At 38.3% G+C, this 15136-nt stretch overlaps 1 protein-coding gene and 1 long non-coding RNA gene across 2 annotated transcripts; both read left to right on the top strand.

Annotated features, from left to right (window-relative positions):
• The first annotated feature begins 3331 nt into the window (after positions 1–3331).
• On the top strand, positions 3332–11702 carry LOC119077288. Its single transcript, XR_005087769.1, has 3 exons — positions 3332–3342; positions 4994–5002; positions 11673–11702. It is a non-coding gene; the product is annotated as an uncharacterized LOC119077288 (long non-coding RNA).
• Positions 5108–8443, top strand: LOC119077279. Its single transcript, XM_037184426.1, has 2 exons — positions 5108–6962; positions 7777–8443. Exons 1-2 carry the CDS (start codon positions 5147–5149, stop codon positions 8406–8408), a joined length of 2448 nt encoding a protein of 815 aa, XP_037040321.1. The 5' UTR covers positions 5108–5146; the 3' UTR covers positions 8409–8443.
• Positions 11703–15136: the final 3434 nt, after the last annotated feature.

Raw genomic sequence — 15136 nt, 5'->3', positions numbered from 1 at the left:
TTACAACTATATTGCACCATGTTATGTATATAACAATATCATTTCCTCGACTCGTGTACGTACATTTATTTATACGGTGTGTGTAGTATATTAGATGACTGAAGGATGGCTCGATGTTATGTGTATGCATTTACAATTGATTATGTACGGAAAATGTTGTGTTATATTTTCCATTTACGGTTAAAGACAGAAAGAACGAAAAATCGTGTGCTTATGAGGTGGTGTAATCGATTTGTGTATTATTATGTTTGTGTTGTATGGACATGGAATCGAATGGTGTGTTTTCGTCTTCTCTGTGGCGGGTTTTTCTCTTCTTCTTCTTATTCTGGTTCGTACAAATAAAATATTCGATTTAAGGTTTACTTCGGGGGACGATAAATTTGTGGGAACAAATGTTTGCCTGTTTGTATGTCGCATGTAATATTAATAGGTGGTTGACGGAAGATGTGTGAATTTAGGGCGGTTTTTTCGGAGTGTGAAATATGTTTTATTGCAGCATATGGTCCCACATTTTTACGAGATTCGAAATTGTTTATTGGATGTGCACCGTTTTGAATTTCGTTCGGACCGTTTTGAATTTCGTTCGAACGTTTTCGTAACAATCACACCGAATATATACACCAGTGCTGAGCAGTTACAACGTTGTTGTTTCTTAACACTTTGCTTATTTTTGTGGCATATTTAACGATATATGAATAAGACGCGTCGATGAAAAGTTAGCTCAGATTTTCATTTCTTTATCATTTTCGATTCGTTTTCTGCAACTGCATAAGTACGGAATTGTTGGTATAATGTTGTTCGTCAATTCTTGCGCTCAGGGTGTGTTGATTAGAGGTTATCGCCCAAAAACCGCTTACAGTGGAAGTGTGACGCAAGCCCTTTTATCCACTTACAAGAGGTCTGACATTGGTGGGAGCTTTGACAAGCAAAAAGAAATGTGTCACAATTGGCATTTTGTTTTCTCTTTTAAAGTATTTTCAAAGGTGTTGAAAGATGAGCCAAATTGGTCGAATTCGAAAAATTCGTTCTGAAGGAGTTTTCACCGATACACTCACATTATGCTTACGTAGAAAATATACAACACTCGCTGTCGCTCGTTCGTATGTTCGTTACAATTGTTAAAAGTTTGCTATGTGCAGAACAAGCACCAGCTGAATATCACTACTAACACACACTTACCGTATGAAAAACAATCAAAACACATTCTGAACAATTTGTTTACTTCAATTTTTATTTTATTTTTATTCGTTTAACGATCAACAAACAGGCCGAAGCCCAATAACATGTCAATCAAAAATTAGAAAAAAAACATAGCTAACGCCGACCCGTACGAAACACCTATTCGCATCAAAAGCCTTTAATGTGAAACTCTTCATTTCTCTTACTTCATTTTCTTCTCTGCTGAAAAACTATTCTCCCTTTAAAATCACTTACATTATCCACTCTTTGCCTTGTTATCATATACAACTAAATTGCCGGAGGCAATATAGACAGCCCCGTACGAAGACAAATTTCATAGATTCCTATTTCCGCTATATTTACCTATATTTTGCTATAAATAAACATTTCCCAGATGAATATGCTATTATATAGCTCTATATGCCTGTATATAGCTCAATATAGCTGTATATAGGTATATATAGATGTCCGTATATGGAATCCCTGAAACCCCACACACATAACAAATTATTTCCATGTTAACAGAAACTCTCTAAGTACCATTTTTCCCAAGATATTTCTATTTTACTAAAATCCAATATGGCCGCCGGCAGCCATTTTGTTAGGAGACCGGAAATAGTACCGACGCTTTACATTCGTTAATACCTTTCAAACAAAAAAAAAATCATGAAATTCGGTCAAAATTTACTCGAGATATTGTCAAAATACACCACGTTCACTGTACTTCCGAGTAGCCAGATAAGAGCTCACTCCAAGAGACCTAGCTCACGCTCCGGAGAACATAATTTCATAAAAAAAAATTTCCCTGATTGGTACGGTCAATACCTAACTAATAAAGCTAAAACAGACGAAATATGTTCAAATGTGGCCGACCTACAAGCAAAAACTGCTTGCCGCCCTGTGCCTGTTCCACACCAAGGGGTCTAACTCACGAGTCGGTCATCCGATTTCCATAAACTTTTTTTTTTGTCGATCGGTATTGTAAATACCTTTTATTTGACGTATCACTTACAAGTTTCACTTTTAAATGTCCGGAGATATCTTCGAAAAACCGTAAAGCACTTATTGGGCCACAGCTCGGGAGGGGTCGATCCAAAATCACTCATCTTCGAACTTAGCCTGTCTTTTGACATTACCAAACGGAAAAAAAAAGAATTTTCAAAATCGGATGCGTTTTACTCAAGTTATCGTGCAGACAGACAGACGGACAGACGGACATTTTTTTTTTCGCGGATTTGGCATCTCTAGACAACCACAATAGGTTTCCCCTTACTCAGGGAGTCCAATTCGACGTGTTACAAACGTATGCGTAAACCTATAAGACCCCAGTACTTCGTACGGGTCTAAAAAGAATATTCAAATCCGAATCACATAACAAAAATAGTTCAAAACCAGAAATTCCAAAAACTAATACGTATGATGAGACTTGACAAGCTCCTTATACACTGAAAACCTGCCATCAAAAATATCCAACTCTGAGAAGAACATGTCGTGATGCTCCTGCAGCCGATAAATAGGACAATTTCTCTGGATGTTAGTTTTGAATTTCGGCAGATAGAATACGGTTCTTCGTCGTGTCGACTTATTCCGGTGATCAAATGCGAGCTGATTGCGTAGATTGGAGTCGATACGGTAATGGATCAACTTGTAGAGAGCCAATTCATCATTCTCAAATCGTCTCTAAGTCGCTGGTCGTACGATATTCGTTCCATGTTAAATTTGAAGTACAGCATTCTGGAAAATTCCTTTTGCACACGTTCGATTTGACTGATAGAATTGTGATAAAACGGACTCCAAACTGATGAGCAATATTCAAGTCTACTTCGGACGAGAGCGTTGTAAAGTGACATAAAACTTGATTGATTTTCCGCAGCGAAAAATGAAACCCAGAAGCTTGTACGATTTTCTTGTGATGAAGTCAACGTGTTCGTTAAATGATAATTTATCATCAATGATGACTCCTAGATCGGTTATCGACCGAAATATATGGAAACTCGCGTCATGTTATGACGTCTGAGTTATTTGTCTAGACAGATAAATCGGCTGTCTAGATGGATAAATGGAAATTATTGACAAGTGCAACTGGTTTTGTCTTGTTTTCGCTCATATGATAAAATGGGATATCGATACATGAGAGGTCATCTCGCCAAGCCTCGATTGTTCGTCTCATGTATCGATAATCTCATATTCTATACTCTATCTGCGGCAGGTAATTTATTGAAAACTGGCTCTCACCAGTAATGTTTCAAACAAAAAAAACTACTTTGCATTCGGTGGTCTCTCGATCCGTAGACCTCCTGATCATAAGTTTAGCGCTTTGTCGCTGAATCACTCGGTACGTGACATTCTATAGAGCTTTATAGTGAATATAAACTAAACATTACCCGTCACCAGTGAATAAGATACATTGTCAGTGAAACTGAACAATTTAAATCCGGTTTTTTAAAACAGATCGAACGGGTATTAAGCACAACTGGAAAGTTCAATTAGATAATGGAAATGTGAAGCGATTACCACATGATTACGTTGATTTCATTCGACTGGGACGGTCAAATTGCCTATTGACATGGACGGTAACGTTATCTCAAGTTATTTACACTTGCATTCACCGTTATGCAGGCGAACGTATAACATTTTTTAAGCGCAGCGTTCAGATGTTTCGAATCCAAGTTAGGCAACGCACTTCAAGTACTTCAAGTACATGTGGTAAATACATCTGTCAGTTAGGGTGCTGTCATCAAAAATAAATCTTAAATAACTCATGAAATACGCGCTATGTTAAGTCAAAACTTTGTTTTATCTCACATTTAAGAGGGTGCTGCACTTAGCATCAACGTACAGTCAGAGGCAGTGATACTTCAGGATGAATTTGCTTCAGCTGATTCACACAAACATTCAAATTTCCGTCTTTACACGCATTTACCACAACCACGCGCGAGCGTGCAGCAGCTTCAACGGTATATATAATTTTGAATGTATTTGTGGATCAGCTGAAACAAATTAATGCTGAAATTTCTCTGCCTCTGACTGTACAGTCGACGTCAACGAAATTTGTACACGACTTTGCTTCAGCTGTTTCACATCTGGTCGACGCATACAAACGAAATTCGTGCTAGTATAAAGACGTTTCAGCAGTATATGGGTGTGAGTGGACCAGCTAAAAAAGAGCTGAATGGACGACACGCCTAACTTTCACTGACGTTTACTGTACCATCTGAATTGAATTTTTTTGATTTTTTTTGTGGGTTGTGGGTGCAGGGAATTTTTGAAATAATTTTGCTCTACACACCTTTCAGTCGATAATTGAAATTTGGTTTAAGCAGTAGAATTCTCAAGTTCGTTAAGTAAAATTTGAAAATGTCACCTGGAAGTGTAGAAAAGTTCATATCCTTCCGTGCACTCACGATTTATTTTCGCGAGTAGAAAGACTGTCCCGCAACTAAACTGTTACAATAAAATTCCATTCATTCCATTGACCTGGCCATGAACATGTCTATTAGATGACTATTTTCTGGTATTCTTATTTACTGTTAACCGTTGAGTGTTCATGACCGCACGTATGATCCAGTACATGAAACATTCAAATTTAAGGAATCAACAAACTTCCCATTTGTTTGCAATTAATTTGATATTTAAAATATGAACGAACCGAACATCTGAACTGGTTTTCATTTACTCGCAGTGTCGGATTAAGCGTTAAAACACCCGTCGATCTTTAGGATCTACAGACACTCTGCTTCTCAAGTAATCGATATTTATTGCAAGGTTACATTGTGATGAAAATCGTCATTCCTCAAACTTGAAATAGATGTAGAGATCCTAGGTTAATTCATTACAGACGATCAGGCATATTTTCAGCCGGCACTGCTTACAAACCAGTTTCAATATATCGAAGAAAAGAAAATAATTTTTTTAACTCAGAATCATCAGTTGCGCTTAGACTCTAACACAATCGGTTGAGTGTAACATGGGCACAGCGTTAATAGTGGTTGTCTTCGCATTCCTAATTCCATTCGGTGTAAAATGTGGAGAGAAACCGCCCAAAGTGATTTCGAACTGTTACGTTCGATATTTCAATAACATCCGTTGCACTGGCGATTTCAATGTGAGTCACATTTTATTCGAACAACGGCAGCTGCGCGATCGGAATGACGATACCTATTGGCATCGAACGTTTCGCAGTCTGGAAATATTCGATTCGAACATCGAGGAGATCGGCGATCAATTTTTCGAATTCCACGGCTTCAAATTCGAAACGATTCTCATCGAAAATGCGCCAAAGTTGACGACCATATCGCCGAAAGCACTGATTGAACTGAAGGATGACCTGACGGATTTTCGGGCCATCAACACTGGCCTGCCGCAGTACAACGATTTCGGCAACGATCCGCACAAGATGCAGAATCCATTTGATGGATTTACAGAACTGCACGAAGTGTACATAGGCCGGCAGAGTCATTGTCCCTCCGATGAGAACTTATTGTTTCCTTGTACGTGTGAATTTGGTGAATTACCACGTACAATCCCATCAAAATTGTACGGTTGGAGCTCTGGCACATCGAATACGTTCGGTAATACTACGCAAGTCACTTGTAACACAGACGGACTGGCGGGCGAGCAGCTCAAACAACTATTTGTAAATCTTTCGCGCAGTGATCACGAACCAAAACATTTTGACGTTCTTACAATACAAGGAGTGATGAGTTTGACTGACATACCAATGGATGTATTCTCCAACGTGTCGATAACTGCTATTTGGATGAATGACGTGTCCAATTTGAAATCGATCCATCCGAAAGCATTTGCTAGTGCAACCAGCGACCATACTGCAAGATCGATTCAGGTACTGGATATAAATACAGCAAACTTTACAGCCGCCACGACGAGTGAAGTGGAGGCTTTATTCCAAGCTTTTTCGTCACTGACGAACATCCGAGTACTTCGACTCAGTGAGTGCGGAATTCCTTATATTCCGTCCCATGCATTTGTCCCGGAAGACCACCAAAAACTACTGAACAACTTACGTTATCTTTCTCTTTCATTCGACCGGAGACGTTACAAAAGTGGCATAAAGTCCGTCGGTAGTTACGCATTTTCAGGCGCACCAAAACTGGTGGAGCTGGGAATCTCAAAAAATTTCATCGAAAAATTCGATTCATTTGCCTTCGCCTTCAACGAAACGTCGACCAAACCGTTGACCACACACATCGGAGGAAATCCATTTAACGATACGTACGGATTGAAGGAGAACGCATTTTCCGGTTCCCAGCGGCCCGTTCACATCAAATTCGAAATCGATAGCTTTGCGGCATCGGACCCAGCCAATGCTCCGTCTATCGATTTTATGCCAGAAAATGTATTCCGGCCGTTCATCGAGGAGAATCCGGAGAATTACTTTGAAGTTGACTATTTCAATCTGGACGTGTGGTGTGACTGCAAAAGCAGATGGATGTTTGACGACATTGGCCGCTTGAAACGAAGCGTACAAAATGGATTGCGCATCAAACGGGTCATGAATAACGTAATCGAAAGTGATCCACAGTCTGTGCAATGCAAAGTCAACAGTTCGTTCGAGTGTTTGCCGAATTGTCTATCATTCCGCTCGGCTGGATTGATTCACTGTGGTGGCAATAAGGAGTTTGATGTCAGAGCAACTTTTCTTCGGTTGAGCGAATCTAGTGGAACGGAAGGATTTAGTAGGCTGCTGTTTTCGTCGAAGGAAATCGAAGAGCTTCCGATGGACTCATTTGGTAGCTTTGAGTTTGATATCGTTGACCTGACAGGTAAAGTTCTCCGTGCTTTTCTCTTCCATTTAAAAAACCTTTAACTATTTTGCCAAATACACACGAGATGTGTAATGCATACCGAGTGTGAAGCTGCTTCATTGTCATGTGTAAGTAATTTTGGGATGACCGAAAGTCGAGAAAAATTCTATTTGTTTAGCTTCATGTCACTAGCACAAGCAATCAAGTGGCTGGCCAAAAGTTCAAGTTTTTCACCACTGAATGAATTTCAACACTTGATGAATCTCATTGTATGAAATTAACCACTGAATCAAACTCAACACATCATTAAATTCACCACTTCATGAAATTCACCACTTCATGAAATTCACCACTTTATGAAATTTACCACTTCATGAAATTCACCACTTCATGAATTTCACTACGAAATAAATTTTACCACTTCATGAAACTCACCACATCATTAAATTCACCACTTCATGAAATTCACCACTTTATGAAATTTACCACTTCATGAAATTCACCACTTCATGAATTTCTCTACGGAATGAATTTTACCACTTCATGAAACTCACCACTGTATGAATTACACCACTGAATGAATCTCACAATTGAATGAAATTCACCACTGAAACTCACGACTTTGCTAATTTTTGGGCCAGCTTCTCATTCAGTCTGTGTTTAGTGTGATATTTGGTTATGTATTTGTTCGAACTCTTGAAAATCTCAAAGAGCAGGAAGTTTCAAGAAGTTGACTAGAATGTGTTCACTCCATTATTGCTCCATTACTATGATCCCATGTACTATATTCAATATGCAGACGACCTTTCAAAATTCGATTTTTTCGTGGCAGGCTGTAGGAACTTATCATCAATCCATCCGAATGCATTTGGAGCGTCAACTGCCACAATCAAACAATTTTCAGCGAAAAACACAAATCTGACGTACTACCCAAACTTCGCATCATTTCCGAATCTGCAAACAATTCAACTGGACGACTACCACACTTTCCGCCTAAACAGCTCGAATTTCGATTTCTCCGCGTCAACCGTTCATCCGGACGAAATAAACGTTTTCGTCGGCAATGACGGAATTATCGAGCCGAACACTTTTACCGCATTGAACAACGCGACGGCTGTGAATTTGCACATCGGCGAACGGGAAAATTGCGAGACGATAGGCTGCCTGCTGAAGTGTAAACCGATTACCTATTTGCTGGACAAGCAAACTGTAACGAATTTCCTGGATGCCAATCCGAAAAATAAAATTCAAACAAATTGCTACTTCGAATGCTCGTGCGATCTAAAGTGGATGTACGAGAGCTGGAACGATGTAGAGTCTCGTGTTGGTGTCTGGATACAAGAATATTTCGGTAGTAGATTCTATTGTGTGCCGAAAGGTGTAAGTCTGGAAACGGAAGACAATTTCTTCGGGATTGATGTGACGAATTTTGATTTTGGCGACTATTTCAAACAAAACTGTTGAACCTAACAGTCCACAATAAAGAGCTGAGAACATTACTGATGTATTTATTGATCTAACACTCACTACAGAAAACAGCGTTGTATGACCAAATGTGCGAGCGTTTGAACAAATGAAGTAAAATATTTCGAATTAGTAAACGTTTTGATAACACTGCTGAACAGAGAAATGTCATCTTTTCTACCCCTCCAAGTCGGAGCTTGAGCTGCCGTTATTGTTTCTCTGTTTTTGAATGGTTAATATTTGAGTTACAATGTGTTGCAGAACACATTGTTCTTCGTATACGAAAAGTACTACTTCATACACGTCCCCCTAATCGCATGATAAGAACTTTCGCTTTGACAGTTACGTATATATTGTGTACTCGTACACACCAAGTAGGAGTTCACATTTCAGTGTAGAGCAGACAGATGGGGAAGTGCAAAGAGTCTATACATGCGGTTGATTTACCCATTACACGCAGTCACTTGATGTACTTGCATTATAAGCCCAGACACAAAAATCTGGTTAAAGCTCTCACAAAAAAATATCCTTCAAATGGATATTATAAGCCCACCAACCCTCCATGCACGACACACTAATTATTACCAACCAATTAAAAGTAAAGCTCTTGAAGTCATCACATGACAATTTTGTTTTCCATTGCCGTCATCATAAATATGGCTGGGATGTTTGTTGTTGTTGTTGTTTTTATTTTCGGAAGTTGAAGAACAATTTTTTTGCGTTCATGGTTTTGTGCACACGTGCACTGGCATTATGAACGGTAAAATGAACTTTTTAATTATCAAGCATTTTGAAAACGAACAAAAAATCGCTGAAATTCGCCTAGAAGTCACGTTCATTTGGTTTGCAGTGTGGAAAGGGGAAAAACAGGAAAACCCAAAACGGGATTTAAGAGACACATTCAACAAACGTCAGTTGCAATTGACATTCTAACGATATCTACAATGGCGGCAGCTCCCTCGAGTTGTATACAGTTTCGATATTCTTTTGGAACCGACAATTGAATTGTCCGTTGCCTTCGATACTATGCATTTAACTGTCATTTTCACAAAGCTAACATCTAAAAAAATAAAATTTCATTTAAATTTTTCAAAGTTTGAGGTTAGCTTTATGAAAATGACAACTAATTTGACATATCAAATGATCTCTAGATTATGGAATATTTTCATTTATTGTTCGTTTGAAAAGTGGATCGCCACCAATTTCGAGCAAAATATATAAACATTGGAGCTCGTTACCCAAAGTGAAGATTTTGACATATTTTATATGAAAGAAATGTCAAAATCGTCACCAGTGAAATTTAACGAAGAGTTCCTGAACGAGCACCTGAAAATAACGCGGATCAAAGAATTTACGAATTCAGACTTTGAGGTGAATCAATTTTTGTAGATCGTCATATTTTCTTGTGACTAATATTGTTGCTTGTTGCACCTCTTAATTTTTTATAAAGTCGAATTCACTTCACCACTAGCTGCCAAGGCTGTATACTTTGGGGAGGTCACGCAGATCGCCATTTTATTAGATACGCGGGAACACACCTTTTCCATAGAAACAAATTCACCAAAATTGAATTTGTATGGCGTGGTGAATTTTTTGTATGAAACGTGTGTGTGTCTGCGTGACCTCCCCAAAGTATACAGCCTTGCTAGCTGCAACTCGACGCAAAAGAATTCAATATGTGTGCAACATGACGAAATTAAATTCACTTGAAAGTTGATTTATCTAAAACATATTCATGTTAAAATAATATAATACGAAAATGGGTGCGTTTGAATGCGTCCTTAAAATCGTAATTTCCTCCGTGCGTAACTCGGCGTAACTGTGCATTTGCATTACCTTCAGTGTTAATCTTCCGTATCTTCGAGTGGATTTTGAACTTGGTTTGTTAGGAAGATGTTGTTACATCTTGCTGACAAATCAAGACACAGAGAAATGACAGCTGGTTTTTTTGAGAGAGAATTCAATACATTTTCTCTCGATCAAATTCAAAATCATTCGACATATTCCCTCCATCCGTTGAAACGACGAGAGAATTCTATCAATTTCAATTACACCTTTTACACATTGCGCAATTTTCTTGCATGCAAATCAATATGTCATTCCACGGAAATATCCCATCATTTTGTCAATGAACGTCAACACAAGGTATGGTCGAATGTCAAACTTTGTTTGTAGCGGAGGACATAGCGATTTCAAATAAACAAACTCATCTCTCATGAGATCGATATGTCCTCCGATTTGTATGAACAGACCATACCTGGTTTGTACATTCATTGTTACACACCACAGTTGATGATAAAATGGCCGATTTCATACAAAAATTCACCTACTCTGATGATTCTCGTCGTCTTGATGATGTGGTGAATTATTTTACATGTAAAATCATCAGAAGTGGTGTGTTCCCGCGTATCTATTGAAATGGCGGTCTTGGACATTATTCCGTAATAGTTGTACTAGGGAGCACAAATTAAAAAAATCTGAAAAAAATGACAGTGAGACATTTGAGATGTCGTTCACTGTATGACCTTGGTCATATATTTGACATTTGCAATATAGAAACTTAAATTTAAAACCCTCTCTGTGGTTCCACCATCTAGATAAAAAACACATTGAGATGTACCTCAAAGTGTACCTGTCGGGATGATTATCGTTACGTGCTGATGTGGTCGTGGTGATTTTTTTGTAAGTACACTCATCAGAAGTGTTGTGTTCCCACGCTTAAAAAGAAGTGGCAGTTGACAAGCGAACTGAAATTACAGTGGACGAATTTAGGCATATGCATTTCAGCTTATCCATGCAACCAAAACTGCTCATACGTTTTTATTAGATTTTATCCAACGATATAAAATAGGGTAGATAAGTAATGTCAAAGTAACTTTATGCGGAAAGATGTATGGGTAACGTAACTTACGTTTTGAGAAAGCGCGCGAAATAATGTCATACAATTGAAAATAATTGAAACTCTGCATTTCTCAATTTCCTTTTTCTCTTCGTTTTGTGTTGCGATTCGTATTTTTTGCACTTGTATGTGTGCTATATTTCCGAAATTTCGTTCTTCGGGTCTCATTATCTCCGAAATTTCGTTCTCCGTGTCTCATTATCTACAGTATATTATATCGATGGTTTTACCACGACCATGCGCATGCGTGTAGCTATTTCACGCATGAACCACAATTATGCACTTTTGCTTGTATGAGTGGAGCAGCTGAAAGACAGCTGAAGCAAATTCAGGTCTAAATTTCACTGTAGTCCATTGCATCATAGCACTGAACAAAGCAGTAGAACAGAATTTTCGAGCGGGCCTTCTCGACGCAGTAGTCTAAATTTCTCATATAAAAATAAATAAATTAATTGGAACGCAGTAGCATATTTGAAGGGCCAAGTGACCGTTAAAAAAATCTGTTCTAGTGCTTTGTTCAGTGCTATGATTGCATGTACACAAATTACAGCGAATCTTACGGAATTTTTTGCGATTACAATTCGTAACCTCCGCTAACAAGACCTTGAAAGCAATTCGCTAAAATGATCGTAATGTAAATTTACGCGAATTTTCCCTTAATTTAAAACGAAAAGCGGATATAATCTCTACCAAACGTAAAACATCTTGTGTTCGATTCGTCCGTAACAAAAACCATCACATCGTTCATGCAAATTTGTAAAACCAATTTCCAAATCAGTTTACTTTCAAACATACAACGTTCAAAATTTCATTTCCATTTCCTGCCTGCGTAAATAGAAAATTTTGTTTTCCGCTAGCAATCAATTTCATGCAGGTTAAATTCAATAAAACGAGAAATAGAGAGAAAATTTGAAAAAATACAACCGTTCATGTAGTCGTCATACTGTAGCCGAATATCATTGCGGGGTATATCGATGAATGATGAGTGTGGATGGTAGAATGAAAAGCATTTGAGTCGTATAACAGGCACTTTCAGAAGTGTAAACGAAAAGTTAACACAATTTTCAATCTCCTGGCTGTACAACACCAACATTGGGAATGTACGAACGAACATTAAATTCAATTTGGCTTTTCCGTGTACGCTGGCAATTCGAATGTATATTTTCATATAATTTAGTAACCCCAACATTTACGGTTCTATCGTTCAACATCCTCTTTGAAATTAAAATTCAATGCAAACAATAAAAGCTTATAACAGGACGAGAAGTTCTTTACGAATAAAGTCAATTCTACTATTTGGAACTGACGGGAACTGAAGGTAGTTTATAAAAACAATAATCTACAGAATGAAATGCCGTTCCACACAAGGCTGTAAACTTGGGGAGGTCACGCAGATCGCCATTTTATTAGATACGCGGGAACACACCACGTCTGATGATTTTACATACAAAAAAAAAATCACCACATCATCACGGGGGTGACAATCATCATAGTAGGTGAATTTTTGTATGAAATCGGCCATTTTATCATCAACTGTGGTGTGTCACCCGCGTATCTGTATCTGCGTGACCTCCACAAAGTTTATAGCCTTGGTCTCCACATTGGTCTGCCGTGTTAAGACAAACCACAGTATCACATTTGTGTCTGCTTTTGAAGAGCTTTTCGAGAGCTTTAAGCTTCTTTAAGCTTCTTCTGGAGAGAAACGCATCTTGAAAATCTACTCAAAAGAAACCATGAGCGTGAAGTTAGTTTAAAGTCCAAAGTATGTATCTATTGCTAACCCAAAGTTCTAATTTTCTAACACGAATGGTGAATTATCAACAATGGTTCGAGTCTTTGCTAAATTCACCACTAAAAGTGTCCTTGCTAAACTTTGGACAAATACTATGACCTGATTGGTTCAAACTATCTACTATCAGGCAAATTGAGTCATTCGATTTGCTATCTGCACTTGCCTTATTTAACCCATCAGGTCCAGGGTCTCTAAAAACCCGAAACGTGTAAAAAAATACTTACGGACGGGACATTTGGTGCTCTAAGACCATTTAGTTCAAAGAGGCAGCAGTGCGGTGAAATTCTAAATTTTCAGTCCAACAATGCAATTGAATTCAATTACGTACTCCCTTCAGTAAACTTAATTACTCCACCGTATAACTACCGTCAACACCAATTTTATCGTTCATAATATTCACCCATACCCACATTGTTATCTGAGGTTTAACATCAGACCTCAACTGGTATACAGAACTGTGTTGACGAAATGCCCTAAATAATCATGTTCTACACTTTAACAAATCACTTCCCAACGAAAACATGCTGCTTGTTCCGGTGTATGAACCGATTTCTACAACATTATAAAATATAGATACAAGTGGAAGTGTGAAGTGGCATCGTAGTTTGCACAATGTATCAAAAATCGTCGTGGTATGGGGAACGTGTTGAAAGTTCAAAATACCAACAAAATTTGCTGTTAACATGTTTGGGGCTGGGATTATCGTCCTCGTAAATGTGTGAGGAATTTACAACGGTTATGTCGCCGGTTTAAATAATTAATTTGAATTGAACCAGTCGTTGTCAGGTCTCAGCCGAAAAACCGATGAATTTATTTGAATGAAATAAATTTGCCGAATGTACCGTTGTTGTGGGTGAACATTTATTGCAAGTACTCGTTTGATAAGCGGTATCAATCTTTCTAGATGTCTCTATCCAAATGCTGCGAACGTTTTTGTTTTTCTTTACAATTTTATTGAAACATGACTTTTCTATAACTCATGCGGGGCAGGGGTGAAAAATCTTCTTTTCCCAATAAAATGCAAGTCTACCGGCTAAGTCTGGAGTACTAAGAATCTTGTCGGTTTTTATTCAGTTTATTCAGTCTCAATTGGATGCATCTGTCTCGTGGGTGCCTGACATAAATAGACATGAAAATGTCAAACACCTATTAAGTTGAGTTGAAAATTTGTGCGAAACGATCTGTGGAACCTATGCATATAAAACGCTTGGTCTGCGTAGCCTGCCTGTGATGCTTCCAGAGACTGTGTGACCGTGGTAGGCCAAAACAACGTATCGCTTTGTATTCGTGCTTTGACGAGCTTTCCCAGAGCTCTGGGCTTCTGTCATATTTCATTGGAAAAGTGGAACTTGTCAGTGGAATACAAGAAGCCTAAAGGCCCCAAAAGCTCTTTAATAGCAAAGACACAAATGCGATACGTTGATTTGACTAAACACGACAGGATAGGGGATCGCAGTGTCGTCATAGACTTTGAGTTTGAGCTTGAAAAAGTAGTGAAAACTGCGCTCGCGGTAAAACTTTCAACAGCAGCATTTTCCCGAAGTCGTCTATATACGTATAAAGCCACTCTACTCAGCTTTGTAACCACATTAGTTCTCTTCGTCTATTTCTGTTAATAATTTTATTAAAACCGCCTTCAAGCAAATTTTGTTGCAAGGATACCATAATCGAGTTATACTGTTGCATAAGATACTCACCACACATTTACAACAACAAACGTCTCGAAACAGCATCGCAAATAAATGATTTGGAAAACTAAATGCGCGTACTAATAATAAGCCGTACGATACATGAGACGATATACACACATCTCCATAGTTGTGTCGTATAAATATGCCCTGCATATAATCCGAATCGATCGATCGCCCGTTTATTATGTAGATTTTCCTCTCGAAGTGCTCACTTTGTAGAGCTTAGTAGAGGTCCTTAGCATAAAAATAGTTCACTTTATAGTAGAATGGTGCGCTTTGGACCAGTGATTAATATTGGTAGCCTGAGTCCAAAAAGATTAACACCCCTCAAAAAACCCCACCCCAC

This window comes from Bradysia coprophila, unplaced genomic scaffold, assembly GCF_014529535.1.
Source record: "Bradysia coprophila strain Holo2 unplaced genomic scaffold, BU_Bcop_v1 contig_235, whole genome shotgun sequence".
NCBI classification, from domain to species: Eukaryota; Metazoa; Arthropoda; class Insecta; order Diptera; family Sciaridae; genus Bradysia; species Bradysia coprophila.
The sequence above is the reverse complement of the archived record's forward strand: the minus strand, read 5'-3'. Positions and strand labels throughout refer to the sequence as shown.